Source organism: Taudactylus pleione, unplaced genomic scaffold (genome assembly GCF_031769625.1).
Source record: "Taudactylus pleione unplaced genomic scaffold, aTauple2 ptg000043l, whole genome shotgun sequence".
NCBI lineage: Eukaryota > Metazoa > Chordata > Amphibia > Anura > Myobatrachidae > Taudactylus > Taudactylus pleione.
Window position 1 is genome coordinate 18919535 of NW_028284445.1, and position 21099 is coordinate 18940633.

Below are 21099 nucleotides of genomic sequence, written 5' to 3' on the forward strand. Positions count from 1 at the left end.
AATCCAAGAGAACGACCGTATAGAATTTGAAACAAATTGATTCCAAACATTTCCTATACTTTATTACACCCAGACAGTTGGAGTAGAGATAATGGCATGTAATAGGTCAGACTAACCCGTTTTTTGTTTAACAGACACATAACTGATAACTAGAAATAATAAACACACGTCACATTATATTCTGATTCCCTCCAGTTTTATTTATGTAAAATAAGATCTATTTTAAAATGATATATTACTTATTGTATTCCGGTGTTTACCATAATAGAACCTTTTTTCTCCTGACTGCTGTGATTATGGAGCATAACCCAGTACAATACTAGATAGAGGGTAGTCACCTAAGATATTGAGCACTATCTGGGTTCCTAGTGATATGAATTAATGTAAAATGTAATCATATGCGGAGAATTAATTTCACAAAATATGTGCAGGGTCACACTGATCACTCATATCTATAGGGGTACATAGTTTGAAAGAGGAGAAAGGGGACACCCCTCTTTCACACAAGGGTGCCCCCAACTTTTGTATCTAATACGGTGGGGCAGATAGAGGGACTTACATTTCCTCCCCCCACCTTTTTCATAAATTTATTATTTTTGTTTTGTTATGCAAATCAGTGCCTCCAGCACCCTGCACATGCACCCACCGCACTCATAGGAAGTGCCAACATGTCCCCACTTATTATATGGACCAGAGGGGAAGGTATGTATGTATTCAGCTTTTATTTTTTATCATCCCCATTTGAGCTGTAAAATTGTCCCCTAGTTACTACTATTGGTCTCAATCTTCGAATCTTTGCAAACATTTGCCCTCATTGTTCCACAGTCCAACTTGTGTCCTTGTTGCCAAACAGCACGCTGCCTTTGTGTGGTCTCTCTTGTACTGCACCTGTAATATGGTAGATCATTTCCTGTCTGTCTGTCTGTCCTGTCCAGGCGGCTATTTGCCGGTGCAGTCAGCCATTATCCGGGTTTAGCGCGAGATGTCTAGAGGATGAGCACATGCTGCAGTCTGTCGGTAAAGCCAATCCCGTGTGTCACTCCATGTATGTCATGGACACTAGGCCTAAGGTAGGTACACGTCTTCCTCATTGATACAGTGACACATTACTGGGGAATTCTCCCCACATAGACATTATTATTATTTTTATTCTGATACTGGTTAAGGGATATTTAGGTAATTCTATTATATTATAATATTTTAAAAGTGAGCTGTTGTATTTATCACATGTTGCATGTTGTTCTGATGCCCTGACATATTATGTTGCTGGCTGGATTTTATGGGAAAATTTACTAAAGGAGGGGTTTCTAAGTTATTGGATTTACTAAAGACAAAACCATCGTAAAACCACCATTTTTCATAGCCCCACATTATACATCTAATCCAGATGCATCTCCTGTAAAGAACAGAAACCGCCAGAATACTGAAGCGCCAGTTTTGAAAACCGCCATAAAAATCCCCCCCAAAGGTGTCTGTGAGAAGTATGATCAGTGATTGCAAAGTACGCGCTATAGCACTTTTTTATACGATATAGGAGGTGAGGAGCTCCGTTTTTAATAAGTGACCGGGTCCCACAGGATGCGCTGTGTGCTCACCGCAATCGTTTGGTTGGGGGAGATGCTGCCGGCTCGGGGAGCGTTCTGCTACCGCTGCTTACTATCCAGGGCCGGCCCGACAGGTACTCTGACTTTACGTTGGTGCATAGAGTGGCAGCCAGCAGAGGGCGTAGCCCGCGCCTCCCTGCTGCTGTGACTCTTCCCAAGCGTCTAGTTGAGGGGGATCTTATCTCTAGTTATCCAGGAGATCTGCTCCAAGGACTAGCTTCTCCATGGCTGAAAATGGGCTCCAGAGGTTAGGCAGCTTTACCCTAGGGCAGAACTCCTTGTAGCTATTAGCTGCTTGTAAAGGAGGTCTTCCTGCGCCTCCTGAGTCCATCTGGCAGCTCGCGGATTGCAGCTGCCGGCTACATAACACTGCTGGACCTGGGGGTAATATTGCAGCCCTCCTCTAAACTAAAACTACCTGGAAGGGGATACCACAGAGCTTCGGCCCCCACAGATAGGGGCCGTAGCATCATAGCCACCAGACGGGTGCCCCAGACCCACTTGTGCCCCCTGATCCCCTCACTCCGTTCTGCTCTCCTGTGAACACCTTCTGCTCTCCTGTGTCCTCTGCCCTCCCACCTGTGCCCCCTGTTCTCTCTCCCTATGTCTGTACCCCTTCTGCTCTCCTGTGCACTATGCCCTCCCACTTGTGCCCCCTGTTCCCCTCTCTCCATTTCTGTACCCCTTCTGCTCTCCTGTGTAGTCTCCTCTCCCACACCTGTGCCCCCTGTTGCCCTCTCCCTATGTCTGTACCCCTTCTGCTCTCCTGTGTACTCTGCCCTCCCACCTCTGTGCCCCCTGTTGCCCTCTCCCTATGTCTGTACCCCTTCTGCTCTCCTGTGCACTATGCCCTCCCACCTGTGCCCCCTGTTCCCCTCTCTCCATGTCTGTACCCCTTCTGCTCTCCTGTGTACTCTGCCCTCCCACCTATGCCTCCTGTTCCCCTCTCCCTATGTCTGTACCCCTTCTGCTCTCCTGTGCACTATGCCCTCCCACTTGTGCCCCCTGTTGCCCTCTCTCCATGTCTGTACCCCTTCTGCTCTCCTGTGTAGTCTCCTCTCCCACACCTCTGCCCCCTGTTGCCCTCTCCCTATGTCTGTACCCCTTCTGCTCTCCTGTGAACTCTGCCCTCCCACCTGTGCCTCCTGTTCCCCAGTCCCTATGTCTGTACCCCTTCTGCTTTCCTGTGTACTCTGCCCTCCCACCCCTGTGCCCCCTGTTCCCCTCTACCCTGCTTTCCTGTATACTCTATCCTCCCACCGGAATGGGATTGAAATGCCGGCGGCTGCCCATGGGATGGAGATCCCGACAGAGGCAGGTAAGTACTCTAACCTCCCCTGTCCTCACCCTAACCCTCCCTTAACCCTAACCTCCCCCCTAGTGACTAACCCTAACCTCCCCCTGGGGGTGCCTAACCCTAACCCCTCCTTAACGCTCCCTAACTCTTCCGGGGGTATACCTAACCTTAACCTCACCCGGGGGGGGCCTAACCCTAACCCACCCCCCTATGTGTGGCTATCACTAACCTCCCCCCCCCCCCCAAAACCCTGCTAACTGCCCTAAACCTAAGCCCCCCCCCCCCGCGGTTAAGAGCACACACGGCCCGTACTTACCACGCGTCATCCTGGATTCCTGCGTTATGATAGGCGTCGTATTTCGACGCCTATCATGAATCCTTTGCCGGCGTTCAGCAGTCGGTATTGTGACCAGCAGCCATGCCTACGTCCCCCTCCCCACCCCTGTTCGCCTTTCCCCATGTCTGTACCCAGTCTGCTCACCTGTGTAGTATGTTGGTCAATCTATAAGAAAAATTTAATAATATAGTGCTCCCTATATACATTTTTTTAAAATATTGTTGACCCCTATTATTATTATTATTATTATTTGAATGTTGATCTCCGGTATATTAATAATAAATGGTGCCCTTTTATATAATCTTAAAAGAACCTTTGTGCCTCCTATAATTGTTTTATATTTTGTAGCTCTGATTGTCCCCAAAATGTTGCGGTCATGGTATCGGTATCCCCATTGTTACATTCACTCTTCTCCTATATTAATTAGACGTAAGCCATTGGGACTTTAAAAAATAAATAAATAAAAAACGCACAAGGACAGGACACGGACTAAAGAGCCTCATATATCAGAGCCACGATTCCCCATTCTGCCAATACTGACCGACAGGGATCAGTCATCGGATTGGGGAAATTCAACATGTCATAAATTTCCGACTCGCAGGTTCTGACTGCGTTCGGATCGGGTTGAGCGAATTGAGATTTTTCAACATTTTGAATATCCCCGATCCCCCAGCCCTGACGTTGGCAGTTCAGGGAATTGCCTCAGAGATGAATGGGTCCCTTTATCAGCATAACCTCCTGAGATGGCTAGGTGTCCTCCATTGTCACAGACAACCAGTCAGGAGCGGTCTCTTATCTTAGTCAGCTTCTAACATTTCCCTCCAAAGCACTGCGTAGTAAATTCAGTGGTTTGGATCTCAAAACTGCCAGCGATGACATGTATGTTAGTAGTGGGAATAACACCTTAGCTTAGATTTAAAAAAAAAAAAAAAAACTATACAAAAATCAGACATTAAATATCATACTAAAACAAAATATATTCGATTTCACATTTTATTCCTTCAGTGTACGCCACCCGATAAGAAGCGTCTGTGACCCATTTACATAAAGCTATTTTTGTTTTGTTAAAACTCTCATCTTTTATTTCTTTTCATGCTCCAGCTGAACGCCATGGCAAACCGAGCGGCCGGCAAGGGCTACGAGAATGCCGACAACTACTCTAACATTAAGTTTCAGTTTGTAGGAATTGAGAATATTCATGTAATGAGGTCAAGTCTGCAGAAACTCTTGGAAGGTAGGTGATGCGCCTGAGAGGTATCCAGCGCCTATTGCTGATCAGTGATGTATCCGCTCGCTAATTCACCCTTTGTGTACTGTCGTCAACAATATTATACAAATTCTCTAGCACATTAGCCTCATCAGGAACAGAAAACGCCTCTACAAAAACTGCATGTGAAACCCTTTAATTATGCAAAATGTTAATTCCAGACTAAATGAAAGAGACAGAAACTCGGATCCGTTACAGTAATTAAAATAAAAATGAATACTTTGTACTTTAAATGAGAGGTAAGTGCAGGTTACTCACTAACAGGGCAAATGCACAGAAATACCCCACCAATCAGCATTTAGCTTTACTTTATTTTCTGCTTTCTATGTTTTTATATATTACACATTTGCACTTTGAGGCTGATTCACAGTCGCCAGCGAACTTGGAAATAAATGTGGTTTCTCGCCTTTATTACGCATTGGCTGCGTCTCTATGCGGCAGCACCACCCCTGTCCATCCGCTTGTGGAAGTCGCCATCAGTTTGCATTTGCTCCGGCCCCTCCTTGCAAGAGATCTGTCCGCATACGCTTACCGCTGGGTAGCCCGCACCCGCTGGCCACTTATATCACCTGTGAACCCCCTTGTTGCCGCCCAGTGACACCCACTCAGCCGCAAATGGAGATTTGGCTGAGAAGCTTACTACCCTGCATCGTACATAGGGCCCATTTCAGAGACCGACGCAATGGCGATATTTTCGCAGATCGAGCAATAGTTTGCTGAGCGTACAAACTGCACGCTCAGTGATTGCATTACGATTACTCTCGTACATAGGACCTACTCGCAAAGTGAGTGATGGGTAGTCAGCGTATGGGGGATGGTGACGGGGTAGGTGATTGAAACACGCAGACGTGTCTGTTAGTTTGAACGCGATGTCATGGGCGTGCAGAAATTAGCCATTGCGAGCTCCTTCGCAGCTGAGAGCTGCAGTGTTTGTGGCTGGTCAGACTTGCCTTGCAGGCTGCATGACCTCCTGGTGTGTGTCGATGGTACCGATGTTTACGCTGTTGCACATTATCGGACGTATATTAGATGGCGGCAATGGGCCTCCCTATGCTCTGGTAAGCTTTGAAAGACATTAACATATTTTAGCAACTGCAATCCGTAAGAGATCGCAGTGGCGAATGCATTACCGTCCGTCTCTGAATCAGGCCCTCAGTTTTGTTTCCTCAGCTGAGGAGCACAGGAGTGTGATGAAGTAGCAAGATTGCACTTGGTGCAAAATTCCCTATATGTTGTGTTTTATCCACCAGAGGGCAGCATGTAGCTCTGGATATACAGTGCAACCTTTCTTATCTGCCGGTAACATTACACTTATTATTCTTATTAGTGATTTGTAAAGTGCCACATTGCTACACCACCCCGTTTAGTGGGGAAAATAATGTCGACAGAAACTAGAGCATATAATGTGTACAGAAGAAAAGAAAGCATGAAACACTGAGCAGGAGAACTCTGATCATAAGAGAGCTTACAGTCTAGTAGGTAAAGGAGAAATATAAGATTTGGAGTGGAGATTAGTTAAGTCCCCTGAGTATAGGAGTACCAAAATGGAGTACTCTATATTAAGCTGGCTTGGCACTGTTATAGAGCCTAGGACCTATAGGATTGTTTCAGAGATTTACATAAATGCAATATTTACTTCAATCTTCCAATGTTTCCTGCTAAGTGCAGGAGCCGCGCTGCACATGTGCAGATCAGGTCCTGCCACGTTGGTGACACTGCCACAGAAGACATAGCATGATGACAGGCTGCTGGCGTTTGGGGGGCAGAGACGAGGAGCATTGTTGAAAACGGGCATGTTGGGCCTGTTTTCTGGGCGTGCCAAACTCAGTGGCTGCATCCTTGGATGCAGCAGCAGATCAGAGAAGCCGGTAATGGGATTTTGCATATTCCATAAATACCGGCAATGCAGAGTCGCACCTTTGTCAGTCACATCTTCACTTGCGACTAAAGCGGCGTATCCAGGCTGTAGCGGTGCATTCTCACCTAGTCTGTTCTCAAACAGAGTGACGGAATTGTCCAAAGGCGTAATGAGACTGATATCAGGTGTATCTTTTGCACTGAGGATAGGGATGGAGCAAGGGTGCACTGATGATGTGTATTAAATCCAAACGTATACATAGGGGACGTCCACTCATAAAGATACACACTTAGTTCCGTGCACGCAATGCGGGAGCAATTATAGCCGACATGTAATCAACTTTTCTACTTCAGGGTCCATAGGGTATCCACAGGATACCTTGGGGTATAGGTGTGACGTCAGTCATCGGGCACCATAGAGTTAAGCTTTCAGCCTCCCAGGATGCACTAGGGTCCCCCTCCTATACCCCGCCCCCGAGCCAAGGCACCTCAGTTTCGTTTGGTGCCCGGTCGGAGTCGGGTGCACCTGTTGGAGTGGGGACTAGAAGAGCCCCTGAAGCTTTTTCTTCATGCAGCTGTGGCTGCACATCTGGATGAACAGCATGGACAGTCAGTCCTGACGTCCATGCTGTCTTCCCTACACCCCCGACGGTACCAGAACGCCGGTACCGATCCGGGGATGCTGGTGAGCATCTGGGGTCACAGCTAGCGGTGACCCCAGATGTTCCGGACCATGGCCGGATTCAAGGGGGACAGCAGGTAAGCAGCGGGGTCCCGCGGTGGGTCCCCGCTGTTACATGGTCCAGAGTCCCCAGGCAGGGGGCTCCCTGGGGACTGGCTGCAGCGTGGAGCCAGGTAAGAACCTGCGCTTCCACTACCCCCCTGGGACAGCGGACCGCTGCAGAGCGGTAGCGCTGCGGCGTCTCGGGGTTAAATGCATGCCAGGGGAGCGCGCCTTCCCTGTCTCACAGCCGGCGCCTCCCCCGCTGCACACAGCCCTCTCTGCACACTGCCGACTGGTCCTGTAGCAGCGCTCCTCCCCCAGGCCAGCCTCCTCTCTGCTCCTCGGCGGCCATCTTTCCAACGCATGGTGAACGCTGCTGGAAGCACTGGACGGATTTGGGTCAGGTCTGTGTATGCTGCGCTGTGTCCTACCAGGCCCTGTGTCTGCGTAGTTGAGTGATCAGCGCTGTTAGTGCAGGAATTGATTTTTCTTTGCATTGTATGTGACTGTGCTAGCGCTGCTGCCTGTAACTTTTCTTCTAACTGTCAGCTTTATTACTGTCCCTGTCCTTTCTGCTAAGCCCTTGCGGTGCGGTGCTGCAGGGTGGTCTCTCACCTATTTAATATATAATTGGTGAGAGGGTTCACATACTTGGTGCCATCATGTCTGAAAGTGATTTTCCTCTCCGGCTACAGTGTACTACGTGTAAAGTACCGTTAGCGGAGGGGGAGGGTAGCGCGGAGGGCCTCTGCCGGCAGTGTTTGTCTATGGCGCGGCCTATTACGGTTACAGCACCGATACAGGAGCCGCCCTGGGCTTGTTTCGCTCAGGCGCTTACAACCTTAGTGGGCCAGTTAGCTCCGCAGCCCGCGTTTACGCCGATGGGTTTGTCCCAGCAGTCAGTGGTGTCGTCACCCATGCAGGGTTTCCCACGACAATTGGTGGTACCCCACAGTCTCCCTATTTCCCCGCTCCCGGTTTCTCAGGAGCCGGCGTGGGTTAACTCCCTGACGAGTTGTGTACAGCACTTGTCGGGTGTGTTGCAAGGGGAGTCTGTGATGCGGCCACATAAACGACCGGTGGCGTCTCTGTCGGCTCCTTATGAGGATGACGAGGGGACGTCTGATGATGGGGAGATTCTGGATCCTTACGATCAGGAACCTCTCCATACTAAGGACGCTGACGCTAAGTCCAAGGTATGTATTCCTGGACTTATTAGGGCAGTCCGCACAGCCTTGATGATTGAGGACGAAGTTCCCCCAGCGGCTAAATCCAAGTATGCCTTTTTTAAAGATGTGAAGGGGCGATGCCACAGTCTTTCCTCTTTCGGGTCAATTAGTGGACCATTTAGAGGAGGCGTGGAAACAGCCTGGCAAAAGATACCAGCCGCAGAGGCGCCTGGCAGTGGCTTATCCGTTCGCGGATAATTATTTTGCAAAGTGGGAATCCCCTCCACAGGTGGATTCTCACGTGACCCGTCTTGTCCGTAGTGCCACATTGCCGATGCCATCCATGTCCTCCCTTAAGGATGCTACGGACCGCAAGGTGGAGATCTGCCTGAAGTCCGCTTATTCCCTTGCGGGGGGGGGCAGCACGGCCAGCTATGGCCATTTGCTGTGTTGCCAGAGCGATGGAGCGCTGGGCGGATTCATTAGAGGCGTCTTTTGATTACGACTGTCCGGCCGAACAGGCGGAGTTGATTGGTAATCTCCGTGATTCGGCCACTTATATCAACGAGGCGGCCTTAGACATTAGTACTCTGGTGCCTAGAATTTCTTCAGCAGCAGTGGCTGCTCGTCGCACCTTGTGGCTGCGATCCTGGAAGGCGGACGCAGATTCCAAAAAGGGTTTGGAGGCGTTGCCATTTACCGGAGAAGTTCTCTTCGGTCCGGATCTGAACAAGATTGTGGCCACGCTGGCGGCAGCCAAATCGGCTTGTCTCCCGTCGGCCGCTCTTCCTTCTGGTTCTGGACCATCGTCCTTTCGGTCTTATAGGGCCCAGGGCAGGCCCAAACCACAGTCTTTTTCTCGACAGGCTGGCCCTAAGAAATCGGCCAAGCCCCGGAAGCAGGCATGGAGTACCAGACGTCCGGCCCCTAAGCCAGATGACAAGCCTGTGGCCTGACGGTCCGGGCCTCCCTTTGGGGGATCCCAAAGTGGGAGGCCGCCTGCTGCAGTTCGCCCAGTGTTGGTCGGTCACTACGACAGACACTTGGGTTCTCGAGGTGTCTCCCACGGGTACGCCCTCTCTTTCCGGCACAGACCCCCGCTGGATTCTTCACCATGGGTCTACCATCAGACCGGAACAAGGCTACGGAGCTGCGGAAGGTATTGCACACTATGCTCCAGGCTGGAGTTATAGTGCCTATTCCATTCTCCCAGAGGGGCCAGGGTTTCTATTCAAATCTTTTTTTGGTACAGAAACCCAATGGGTCGTATCGTCCAATTCTCAACCTCAAAGCTCTCAACAAGTCTTTGCGGGTACCGAAGTTTCGGATGGAGACCCTACGGTCCATCATTCTGGCGCTGGAACCTGGGGACTACATGGTGTCATTGGACATACAGGACGCTTACCTGCATGTCCCTATTCTTTTGCGCCATCAACAGTTCCTCAGGTTTGCAATCCGCAGCGACCACTTCCAGTTTCGGGCGTTACCTTTTGGCCTGGCGACAGCACCACGTGTGTTCACCAAGGTGATGGCGGTCATGGCGGCTTCTTTGCGGCTGCAGGGAGTCCGCATGTTGCCGTACTTGGACGACCTTTTATTGGTGGCGGGATCTCCAGAGCTCCCCGTCTCGGCGGATTCTGCACCTCGGAGCCTTATTGGACTCGGAACAGCAAAGGATCTTCGTGACGGGGGAAAAGATCTCTGCTTTACAGTCGAGGGTGCGCAGTTGTCTGCACAGCCGCTGGGTGTCTCTACACTCGGCGATGAAGTTACTGGGCTCCATGGTGTCGGTGTTCGACATGCTGGAATATGCCCAGTTTCACTCCAGACCTCTGCAGCACCTGATCCTGTCCAAGTGGAACGGGCTGCCTCAGTCTCTGAAGTACCAGACGATTGTGCTCACCCCGGAGGTTCGCCTGTCCCTTGCCTGGTGGTTACAGACGACCCATCTCAGCAAGGGACGTCCGTTCTGGGTTCCAAATTGGGTCCTGTTGACAACGGACGCCAGTCTTCGGGGCTGGGGAGCAGTTTCGGGTCCACACTTGTTCCAGGGCAGGTGGACGCCGACAGAAGCGGAGCTTCCAATCAATATCTTGGAACTCCGTGCTGTCTTCAATGCTCTCCAGCAGGCACATCGGGTTCTCCAGGGTCGTCCGGTACAGGTCCAGTCGGACAACGCTACCACCGTGGCCTACATAAACAGGCAAGGAGGAACCCGAAGTCGGGCGGCTCTCGTGGAGGTCTCTCGGATCCTGGTATGGGCGGAGCGCAATCTTCCGGCCATATCAACGGTCTTCATTCCGGGAGTGCTAAATTGGGAGGCGGACTTTCTAAGTCGCCAGGACGTTCATCCGGGGGAATGGTCCCTGCACCCGGACGTTTTTCAACTGCTGGTGGACAGATGGGGTCTTCCAGAGATCGACCTCATGGCGTCCCGGCACAACAACAAGTTGCCGGTGTACGGGTCTCGCACAAGAGACGAAGAGGCGTCTCTGGTGGATGCTCTGTCCGTCCGGTGGACGTTCCGGTTCGCATACCTGTTTCCTCCGGTCTCCCTTCTTCCACGGGTGATCCGGAAATTCAAACAGGAAGGAGGGACGCTCCTGTTGATAGCTCCCGCGTGGCCCAGACGGCACTGGTTCTCAGACCTTCAGGGTCTGTCCGTGTACAATTCTCTGCGGTTGCCGCTACGACCGGACCTTCTGTCACAGGGTCCTTGTCTTCACCCGGACCTGACTCGGCTGTCTTTGACGGCGTGGCTGTTGAGACAGCCATGCTGAGGTCCAGGGGGTTTTCCAGTTCTGTAGTGTGTACCATGTTACGAGCTCGGAAACCGCCTTCCGCGAGGATATAGCATCGCGTGTGGCATACGTTCTTCCAGTGGTGTCGACCGAGAGGTTATGCACCGCGGGAGTTTCGTCTGTCTCGGATACTCTCCTTCCTACAAGCGGGACTAGATCATGGGCTTCGCCTTGCTTCTTTGAAGGTACAGGTTTCGGCCCTGTCTGTCTGGTTTCACCGTAGGATTGCTACAATCCCGGATGTGTGTACCTTTATGCAAGGTGTTCTCCGCATTCAGCCGCCCTTTGTTCCACCTGTGGCGCCTTGGGATTTGGCTGTGGTCCTGAGGGCTCTCCAGGGACCGCCGTTTGAACCACTGGGCTCAGTGGATCTTAAATGGCTAACGGCTAAGACTGTTTTCCTTCTGGCTATTGCTTCGGCCAGACGTGTTTCTGAGTTAGGGGCTCTTTCTTGTAGACCCCCTTTCTTGGTTTTTCATGGGAACAGGGCAGTGCTCCGCACTCGGCCCGAGTTTCTTCCCAAAGTTGTTTCCCAGTTTCATGTTAACGAGGAAATCGTGGTTCCGGCTTTTAACTCACCTGGTCTTTCCGTGGGTGAGGCCTCTTTGGATGTTGTGCGGGCCTTAAGGACTTATGTTGACCGCACTTCTTCGTTTAGGAAGTCGGACGCCTTGTTTGTCCTCTATGGCTTCCGTAAAAAGGGTTGGCCTGCTTCAAAGCAAACTTTGGCGGCCTGGATCCGTATGGCTATTTCTGAAGCTTATCTTCATGAAGGCCTGCCGGTTCCTCCTTCTGTGAAGGCTCATTCCACTAGGTCTGTGGGTCCTTCGTGGGCAGCTCGACGTGGTGCCTCTGCAGTCCAGATCTGCAAGGCTGCTACGTGGTCCTCTGTCCATACCTTCGTGAGGTATTACAGGTTTGACACCTTCGCCTCTCAGGATGCTTCCTTCGGGCGGCGGATTCTCCTTTCTGCACAGGAGCGTCCCCACCCTTAAAGGATACTGCTTTGGGACATCCCCAAGGTATCCTGTGGATACCCTATGGACCCTGAAGTAGAAAATATGAGATATGGTAAGAACTTACCCTTGTTATCTCTATTTCTACGAAGTCCATAGGGTTCCACAGGACTCCCGCCCTGTCGCACCTGTGCTGCAGATGGGCTTTGCTCTGGTCACCGGTTTTTTCCGTCTCCCTCTGGTGAGAATGTGATTCTTGTGTGTATCCAGATCTTTTTTTCTCTCTCTTCCTTCTCCTCCTCCGGCCTATGGCTTGGTAACTAACTGAGGTGCCTTGGCTCGGGGGCGGGGTATAGGAGGGGGACCCTAGTGCATCCTGGGAGGCTGAAAGCTTAACTCTATGGTGCCTGATGACTGACGTCACACCTATACCCCAAGGTATCCTGTGGAACCCTATGGACTTCGTAGAAATAGAGATAACAAGGGTAAGTTCTTACCATATCTCATATTTTTATCAGCCCCGTACAGGCTGTAGCGCAGGGGTGGGCAATAACCGGCCCTTCAGCTGCTGTGCGACTATACATCCCAGCATGCCCTGCCACAGTATGCAATCAGGGCATGCAAAACTGTGGCAGGGCTTGCTGGGATGTATAGTTCAACAGCAGCTGGAGGACCACTTATTGCCCACCACTGCTCTAGAGCCTCTAGGCCACCTTCTATATACTGTGGCCTAGTTAGTTCTCAGATACTGACAGCCATGTCTTTTTTTTTTTTTGACCGATTTAAAACCTACCTGTCACGTAAACCATGGAGCCACCATATTTCTGGTCTGGCCGATATTTATGAACATGCCGCCACACTTGGAATCCATGCTTGTTTACTACTTGTGTATCAAGAGCGTTGGTACTAGCGTAATTAAATTGGGGTGTTGCCCGGGCTGTCTCCAGTGTCTTATACTGTAGGTGGCAGGATCTTTTTGATCCTTTGCTTACCTTAAAGCTTGATTACTTAATTGCTTATTTACTGAAACATTTAAAAAAGAAAAGGGTAGGTGTGACCCATAACAACCAATCAGCTACTAGCTATGGTGTTCTAGAACAGGGGTAGGAAACGCGTGGCTTTCCAGCTGCTGTGGAACTACACATGCAAGCATGCCGTGCACATGGATCTGCTTCTAGGGATGTTTAAACTGTGGCAGAGCATGCTGGGATGTATAGTTCCCTAACTACTGGAGTGCTGCGCGTTAACTATACCCCTGTTAACAATCGCTACAATCTGATTGGCTGCAGTAAACAACAATTTCACTTTTGCTTTTTAGACGTTCTAGTGATTCTACCCCTTTGTATGTTGATTTAGCTGGTTACACCCACAAAACGACTGGCATCACTGTAGGTGTGCGACAGGTGCATATTAAATAGATGTTTAGAATCTTTCCCAATATCGTTGATGTTACTGTGATCGGATTGGTTGTGAGAGCTGCTGCGATTTCAGAGCAGATAACTGTTGCCAATCGCTCCCTGTTATGATAATCCTTGCACACAATATTTATTTTTTTAGGGGGATATTGTATCAAAGCTTGGAGAGCGATAAAGTACCAACCAATCAGCTTCTGTCATTTTACAGGCTGTGTTTGAAAAATGATAGGAGCTGACTGGTTGGTACTTTATCTTTTTGCAAGTACTAATAATCCCCCCCCTAAATCTTTATTATAAAAATAAATTATAAGCTGTTGGTATAATTATTAGTTGTATTATAAAGTGTCTGGATTATTAGGTATATTATAAGATGTCTGTATTATTAGTTTTATTATGTTGTAAACAATACATTTTCTTACTATTTCAGTTTGTGGGTCAAAAAACTTATCAGTAAATGACTTTTTCAGTGGATTAGAAAACTGTGGATGGCTTCGCCACATCAAAGCAGTGTTGGATGCTTCAGTCTGCTTAGCTAAGGTACTAGAAGTCCATACTCCGTACACACTGATGCACAGCTCCTATTTGTATATGTGTTATTGCCTGAAACCTCTTCTGTACATGCTGCCTCTGCTGGCGGCTCCAAATGACAGGTGTACAGCCTTTCACAGTGTGCCGCATGAACTGAAGAGGCCACATTCTCCTGCTAAGATGTAAATGTAAACATTGTACAATGTATTACAGGAAGATAAGTTATGCCGTCTGTATTGTGAATGTCACTGTACCTGCTCTCCTTATTGAAGGTGCCTACACACTAGACGATATTTTACACGATTTGCCCGATTTCGACACATTGGAATGACAAATCGTGTAGAATTTGTCCAAATCGTGTACCTGCTGGCCGCAGATCGCATCTTCAGATCTTGCGTACATGATTTTGTGCAATAGATATTGTGCACAATAGATCTCAAGTCAGATTGGACACTTTTTAGCACCATATCTTGCCTGGAGTGTCGGGGAGCTGCCGGGGAGAGTTCAAGGGAAATCGCTCACGATATTGCATCGTGAACACATCGTCTAGTGTGTAGGCACCTTAACACTCTACGCACAGTCACTTATACAGTGTGGGAAGGAATCTCACCTGTGCTTTTTGCCTCTTGAGATCCAGCCTGTCTCCTAATGTTTGTTAACCGAAATCTATTTGAATAACAGAAAATACAACTTTGGGGGAATGCAACTAGCTGCGGTAATTTACCGCGGGCTAATTGATCCCCGAGGACTATTCAGTTAGCCCCGAAGGGAACTTATGCCGGATTTTATTTGGTCAATCTTATTCCATGCGATGTTCTCGCGGGTGCGAGTCATCGCGACAATGGCCGCGCTTGACGGCAGCCCAAAGTCGCTTAAAAGTGCTCGCAGCCCCGTAGGGTTCAGAGCAAAATTAAGCGAATTCGGGCTCAGAGCGGGACGCGAAGGGTGAAGGTGCCATGCTGTTGCCAGCATTTTGACGCCGTTGCAACGCCAATTCGCAACCTTCGCAGATAGGATTGACTTAACGACCATTACCATGATAATTTTACCGGCGAGAAAAAAGGGCTCTAATTGCATAGCCCCAGGAGTTAAAGCCCGAGGCTACCAGTTTTTTTTTCTCACCTATTAAATTAACGGGGCTAATTGAATTCCCCCTATATGAGTTTTCTGACTTTTTCCAATGGCTGGTTTTGTGCAATGTAACAATTAGGCTGCTTAGAACGCTGTAATTAGGCTGCTTAGAACGCTGTTGCGTCTGCTGTTCCCAGAAAGCAACATTGCAGATGTGCAAATGTTCCTTATGCAGGAGCTACAATGTCTGTTTTTATCTGAAATGTGGGACCTCTTCTCTTTCACAGAACTGGACAGAAATTGTCCTTTTGACTTTTCAATGCCCTTTACTGTATAGCTACATTACATAAACTGTTACATTGTCAGTCCTTTAAGGACAGCTGATTGTCATTCTAGTCTGCAGGGTTATTTTATGTCGGCCTCTCTCTCTGATTCGCTGAACTGGGCAGCAGAATTAGAGATTTACTTTTTTTTTTTTTTTTTAAGGCTACAGTACCTTTGAGGTATATTAGCACAGGTATTTTTAGAATAATTGTTAATTAATCAAACTTCTCAATACAGAACCAGATCTAGCATTTGTTGCTAGATATTTGAAATCAAAGACAAATGTTTTTGATGCACTGTATTTAAATGATAATTGTAAAGCCTGCTGGTTATATGAATGTACGGCAATGGTGGCCAGACTTTTGGACTCTGATCTACTTTTAAAACTAAAAACCTTCTGTGATCTACTGAGCGTGAAAAAGGGGGTGTGGTATGTAAAAAAGGGGCGTGACCTCAGAGCAAGGGACGTGGTGTCTAACCTGTTGAAATCACATAGTATCCACAAATCAAAATACTCCACACAGCGGCAAAATTTTATTCACATTACACCACATAGTTGTGTCCCTTATTCACGATACGACACACAGTAGTGCCCTTTATACAATGCCCCCTGTAGTAGTGCCCCTTATGCAATGCCCCCAGTAGTAGTGCCCCTTATGCAATGCCCCCAGTAGTAGTGCCCCTTATTCAATGCCCCCTGTAATTGTGCCCATTATGCAGTTCCCCCTGTAGTAGTGCCTGCCAGCCCCCACGGGACACGACTAGTGCCTGCCAGCCCCCGCGGGGAATCTGTATGAAATACCTGCGGCTCAATAGCTGCCAGTTCAAATACCGACAGCGACATCCCAATAACTGAAGATCCCGATGGGTGGTAAGTATGCCAAGTTTCCAATATGTTAATTGTTGGAAATGATGTATGTGAAGGTGTTGATATTTTGAGAGTTATATAGGCACACACCAACGGATGACTCAAACTATGAACAGCCCAGTTACTTAACCAGTGGTGGTAGTTTTTGGATAGATATAGAAAGTACAGCTGTACTCACTGTTACATGCACACTGGTGATGGAGTGGCGGTTGAGCGGAGCAGGGTTTCATACAGTTCACCAGGTGGTGAGTGTATACTACTTTTGGGTAGTGGTGCAGGATCCTGGAACAGCGTGAAATGCAGATATTAACCAGGTTCTCTATAGGAGCTTAGTAGGAGGCTACTGTCTCTCACCATGTAAACTCTTACACAACAAAACACGATGGCCCCTACACATGCTCAGTAGTGACCTAGTCGGCCATTTTGGAACAAGGCATGAAGCCACCCTGGAGGTACTGGAAGCCTGGCGCTTGTGCAGTAGTGCTCTCCTTTTTAACATTAATAGCAGCAAATAGAGACACAGCAGAAATTCACAACAGTTTTCGAAAAGTGAGAAGAATACTTTTCGAAAGGCCCAAGAATGATTCACCAAATTTGCATAGTAGTCTATAGGGCCTCAGATGATAATCCATTTTTAAATTTGTTAGTCTCCAAGTAAATTGTTATCTTGTATAATGGAAGCCTTCAAAATCCGAACTTGAGCATTTTCCCAGTGTGAGTGAGAGAGGAGACAAAGCTGTGGCTTAGTGGGTCCCAAAATCCTCAACCTATGATGTAGTCCTGGGTTACTGATGTAAGCCGACACCAGACGTATGTTGACATAGTGCCTATGGATTCCTTGGTAGCGCGAATGCTGTCAGCAGCAGCACTGGCAGGTTTGGGAGAGAGCAGTCGGTCTCCAATCCCTGGGGCCTCTGTGTAGGAGATGTGAAGTTGTAGATGTGAGGTTAGTGTTAGATACTGATTGAAAAAGTCCTTAACATTTTTCACTATGACCTATATAGCTTTTAGGACCTCATTCAGAGTCTGTAGAAGCGGCCGCACGGTCGTACGCCACCGATGTTCGCTATACTGCGCATGCGTAAAGTTTGCAATGCGCGTGCGCAAACTAGCCGCTACGATCAGAAATTTCTCTCTCCTTGAGCACAGCCAGGTCGGTAGTTTGAGTGACAGATTGAGGCGTTTGTGAGTGGTAACAGGGGAAGGTGCTTGAAAACGGGGGGGTGGAGATCCGGACGCAGGCGTGCCTAATTATGTGAACGGCGTTTTATGGGAGTGCATACGGTTTATGGGAGTGCATAATTAGCAAAGTAGCGTCATGGCACATGTGACATGGGAGGTTTTTACACTGACATGATCGTAGAGCTTAAGAGAGGGTATGGTCAACCTTAAGCTCTACGACCAGTTCCGATGGTTCTCGATGGTCACGATTAATCCTTATATGGCCGGAGATGACGTGTAATGCGTACGAGAAGGGGGCGTATTTTTTTGTATTCCGGCCGCTTCCTCCCCTTGGTCGGCCAGCAGCCGATCCGAACCTAGGGACGCAACTTGCGAGGGAATCATTTGCATATCCGGCTCCTTTTCCCGTACGGCCGTGCGGCCGCTTCGACCGACTCTGAATGAGGTCCTTAGTCCCATCATTAAATGATTAGCTCCCAAATTATTACAAAGATCACCCATCAGATTGTTTATATTTTAAAATATATTAGACTCCATAAACCTCATCAGCTTTTAATAGCCCCCCCCTGTCAATGAGACCCCTATATTAAGTTAATAGCTCACACTTACAGATACGGTTTATAAATAGCCATCACATTAAATTAATAGCCCAAACATTACATAAATAGCCATCACCAGAAACCACATTTCATTAATATCCTGCTCACATTACATTAATAGTACCCACTAATCCATGCATTACTTTAACTACTTGCCTGGCACAGTCGTATCAGATACGACCATACCAGAGTGGGCTTTCCCTGACATCGTCGTATCTGATACGACCAGTGAGAAACACACAGTGGGCGGCTTGCTGGAAGTTAACTTCCAGCAGCCGCCCATCTCAGGGGGACCTGCCGGTCCCTCTACACCTGCGCCTCCTCCTCCTTTGTGTCCCGATCACTGCTGGCCACAGTGATCCGGCCCCGGCGGCACCCACCTAGAAGCAGCAGTCACGGCTAATGTAGTCGCTGCTGCTGTGACCCGATCACTGTGGCCAGCAGTGATCGGGCAGCCATTTCAGTAATAGGCAGTAGCGGCGGCTCTGGTAGCCGCCGCTGCTGCAGTGTAACCCAGGCCGCTAGCTGGACACCCACCCGCTGCGGCTCCGGATCACAGTGATCAGTGAGATCACTGTGTGAGAGAAGCAGCAGCGGCAGCTCTGGTAGCCACAGCTGCTGCTATGTACCCCGGGGGCACCCATCCCACTCCTTTCCAGCCTCCGCTCCAACTCCCCATGTGTCCCGATCACTGCTGGCCACAGTGATCGGGCAAAATATAAAAATAGTAATAAAATATGTGTGTGTGTATATGTGTATGTGTAGATAGATAGATATAGATATATATATATGTGTGTGTGTGTGTGTGTGTATATATATATATATATATATATATGTGTGTGTGTGTGTATATATATATATATATCTATGTGTGTGTGTGTGTGTATGTGTATGTGTAGATAGATAGATAGATATAGATATATATATATGTGTGTGTGTGTGTGTATATATATATATATATATCTATCTATGTTCTTGACCTAATTCAATCATAAAAGAAAACGACAATTTTGGAGCGGTTTTTCAGAAAAAGAATTTGTGAGTTAAGTGGTTAATGCCCAAACACATGACTAGTCCCTACCAGCCTCCATGTGACACATCTTTTCCCAGCCAGCCTCTACGAAACACGTCTATTCCCTGCCAGCCTCTATGTGACATGACTTGTCCCTACCAGCCCTCCGCGTGATGTAATGAGTCCCTAGCAGCCCTCATGTGATGACTTTTCGCTACCAGCCCATACATGCCATGATTAGTCCCTGCCAGCCCCCCACGTGACACAATTAGTGTGACACGACTAGTCCCTTCCAGCACTACACATGGCACAAATAGTCTCTACCAGACCCCCATGTAATATAACTAGTCTTTTCCAGCCATTCACTTCACTTGACTAGTCCCTACCAGCACCCACGTGACACTACTAGTCCTTGGCATACCTCAATGGGGCACAACTTGTGCCTGCCAGCCCCCCCATGACACTACTAGTCCCTGGCATGCCCCAATGGGACACGACTAGTACCTGCCAGCCACTTCTGGATACGACTAGTCCCTACCAGCCCCCACGTAACACGACTAGACCCTGTAAACCCCAAAGTGAGAGTGGTGATGAGCCATCAGGGAGGAGAAGTGAATCAGCGCTCTGCCCTTACTGACCAGCTGACACTACAGTGCTGAGCCAATTGGGGCAGGGGGATGAAACTCCCTGTAAGTAGGCCAGGCCATTACACTGTCAACCCTCTACCTAACGAGAACTTCAGCCTTAGGCCATAATTACCCTGTAACCCACTAGTAAGACTTTATTATTTAAGACTGGGCAGCAAATGATTTGGTAGGAACCGCAGCCTTGAAACAGGTGAAATAACTCTGCATTCTCAGTGGTGTAACAGTAGCTGAGTAATGTACGATTTGAGGACTGGAAGCTGTGGCGTGTAGGTATTACTGGTATGAGAGTACCACCTTCTGTAATGAAACGCATGTCTGACTTGAGAAATTCTCACTGATTTTAAATCGCACACAGTTAATAATTCCTTGCTGCTAGTATAATCTGCCTTTACACCCTAGCATTTTGTTTTTACATAATAGAAAAATCTGCTCCTGTGGGCTCACAGGAGAATAAGTTGCATTGTACTGATGTGGTTTCTCTGTATAATTGTGATTTGTAAGTGATGCAATATTGCAACTCTACAGTAACTGACTGTACAAGATTGATCATGCTGTGACAGAAAACAGAATGTGTGTAAATGTTAATTCCTGCCAGCTTGTGCTATGCCCGCCACCTGTAGAGATACAGCTCGCTCAGACTGTACATGTCAGGTGAGATGGGTCAGGTGCGATATACAGGGATTTGCTCAGCTGTTTAGTATGGGAGTCGAGTACGGGGGAGATCTGATGGCTGTTCACTGGTGTCAGTACTTTATCCCTGCCTGGAATCAAAATTAGGCAAAGAAACCAAGAACGTATCCTTGCCCCCATCTATAAATCAGTTTGCGTTACAACTATCCGCAGGAACTTAATCTGAGACGAGCAAAGGGTTTTTTTAAAGGTGAACAAACCTCAAAATGTGATTCTTGTATATGTTCTAAATAGAATAATTGATCTTTATATTGTTCTTGTTCTGTGTGTTTGGTTAGCATGATGCTAAGCAGTCGTGGTAACATAACATGCAATTAAATTGATGTATAAATAAATAAATTGCAATTGATGCTAGTCTACTATAGAATTGTTATGACCATTAAAGCCACTTGCAATGGCTTATCCCCCTCTACCATACTTGTTAGTGGCTCTGGTTACTTACAGACATTTCCAAAAGCCATAGAAATACAGTGTGATGCTTGCTGCAAACTTACGGTTTTCTTTATAATAAAGGTGACAGTTGGTGTTTTGGGTTGGAATATATATATATTTTCCACACTGTTTTTTGCCTTTAAAACAAAGTTGGTGCTTTAAATCCCACATACAGTATATTTAAGAAAATCTGCGCTTTTGAAAAGTCGCACTTCCTTACATAAACCGAGCGCAGTTGTTGACAGATGGTAGATTTTCTTTAATTGTAATAAAATATAACAACCTGCTTCTTAATGGTTAAACAAGATGCATTGTGGAT

At 48.1% G+C, this 21099-nt stretch overlaps 1 protein-coding gene across 1 annotated transcript in view; it reads left to right on the plus strand.

Moving 5' to 3' along the window:
• The window catches only part of MTMR6 (myotubularin related protein 6), a 66230-nt gene that overhangs the window by 33644 nt on the left and 11487 nt on the right, over positions 1-21099 (plus strand). The window contains exons 6-8 of the mRNA XM_088460289.1: positions 936-1070; positions 4340-4472; positions 13855-13964. Coding sequence (XP_088316415.1) covers positions 936-1070; positions 4340-4472; positions 13855-13964 — 378 coding nt within the window. The remainder of the gene's footprint in view (positions 1-935; positions 1071-4339; positions 4473-13854; positions 13965-21099) is intronic.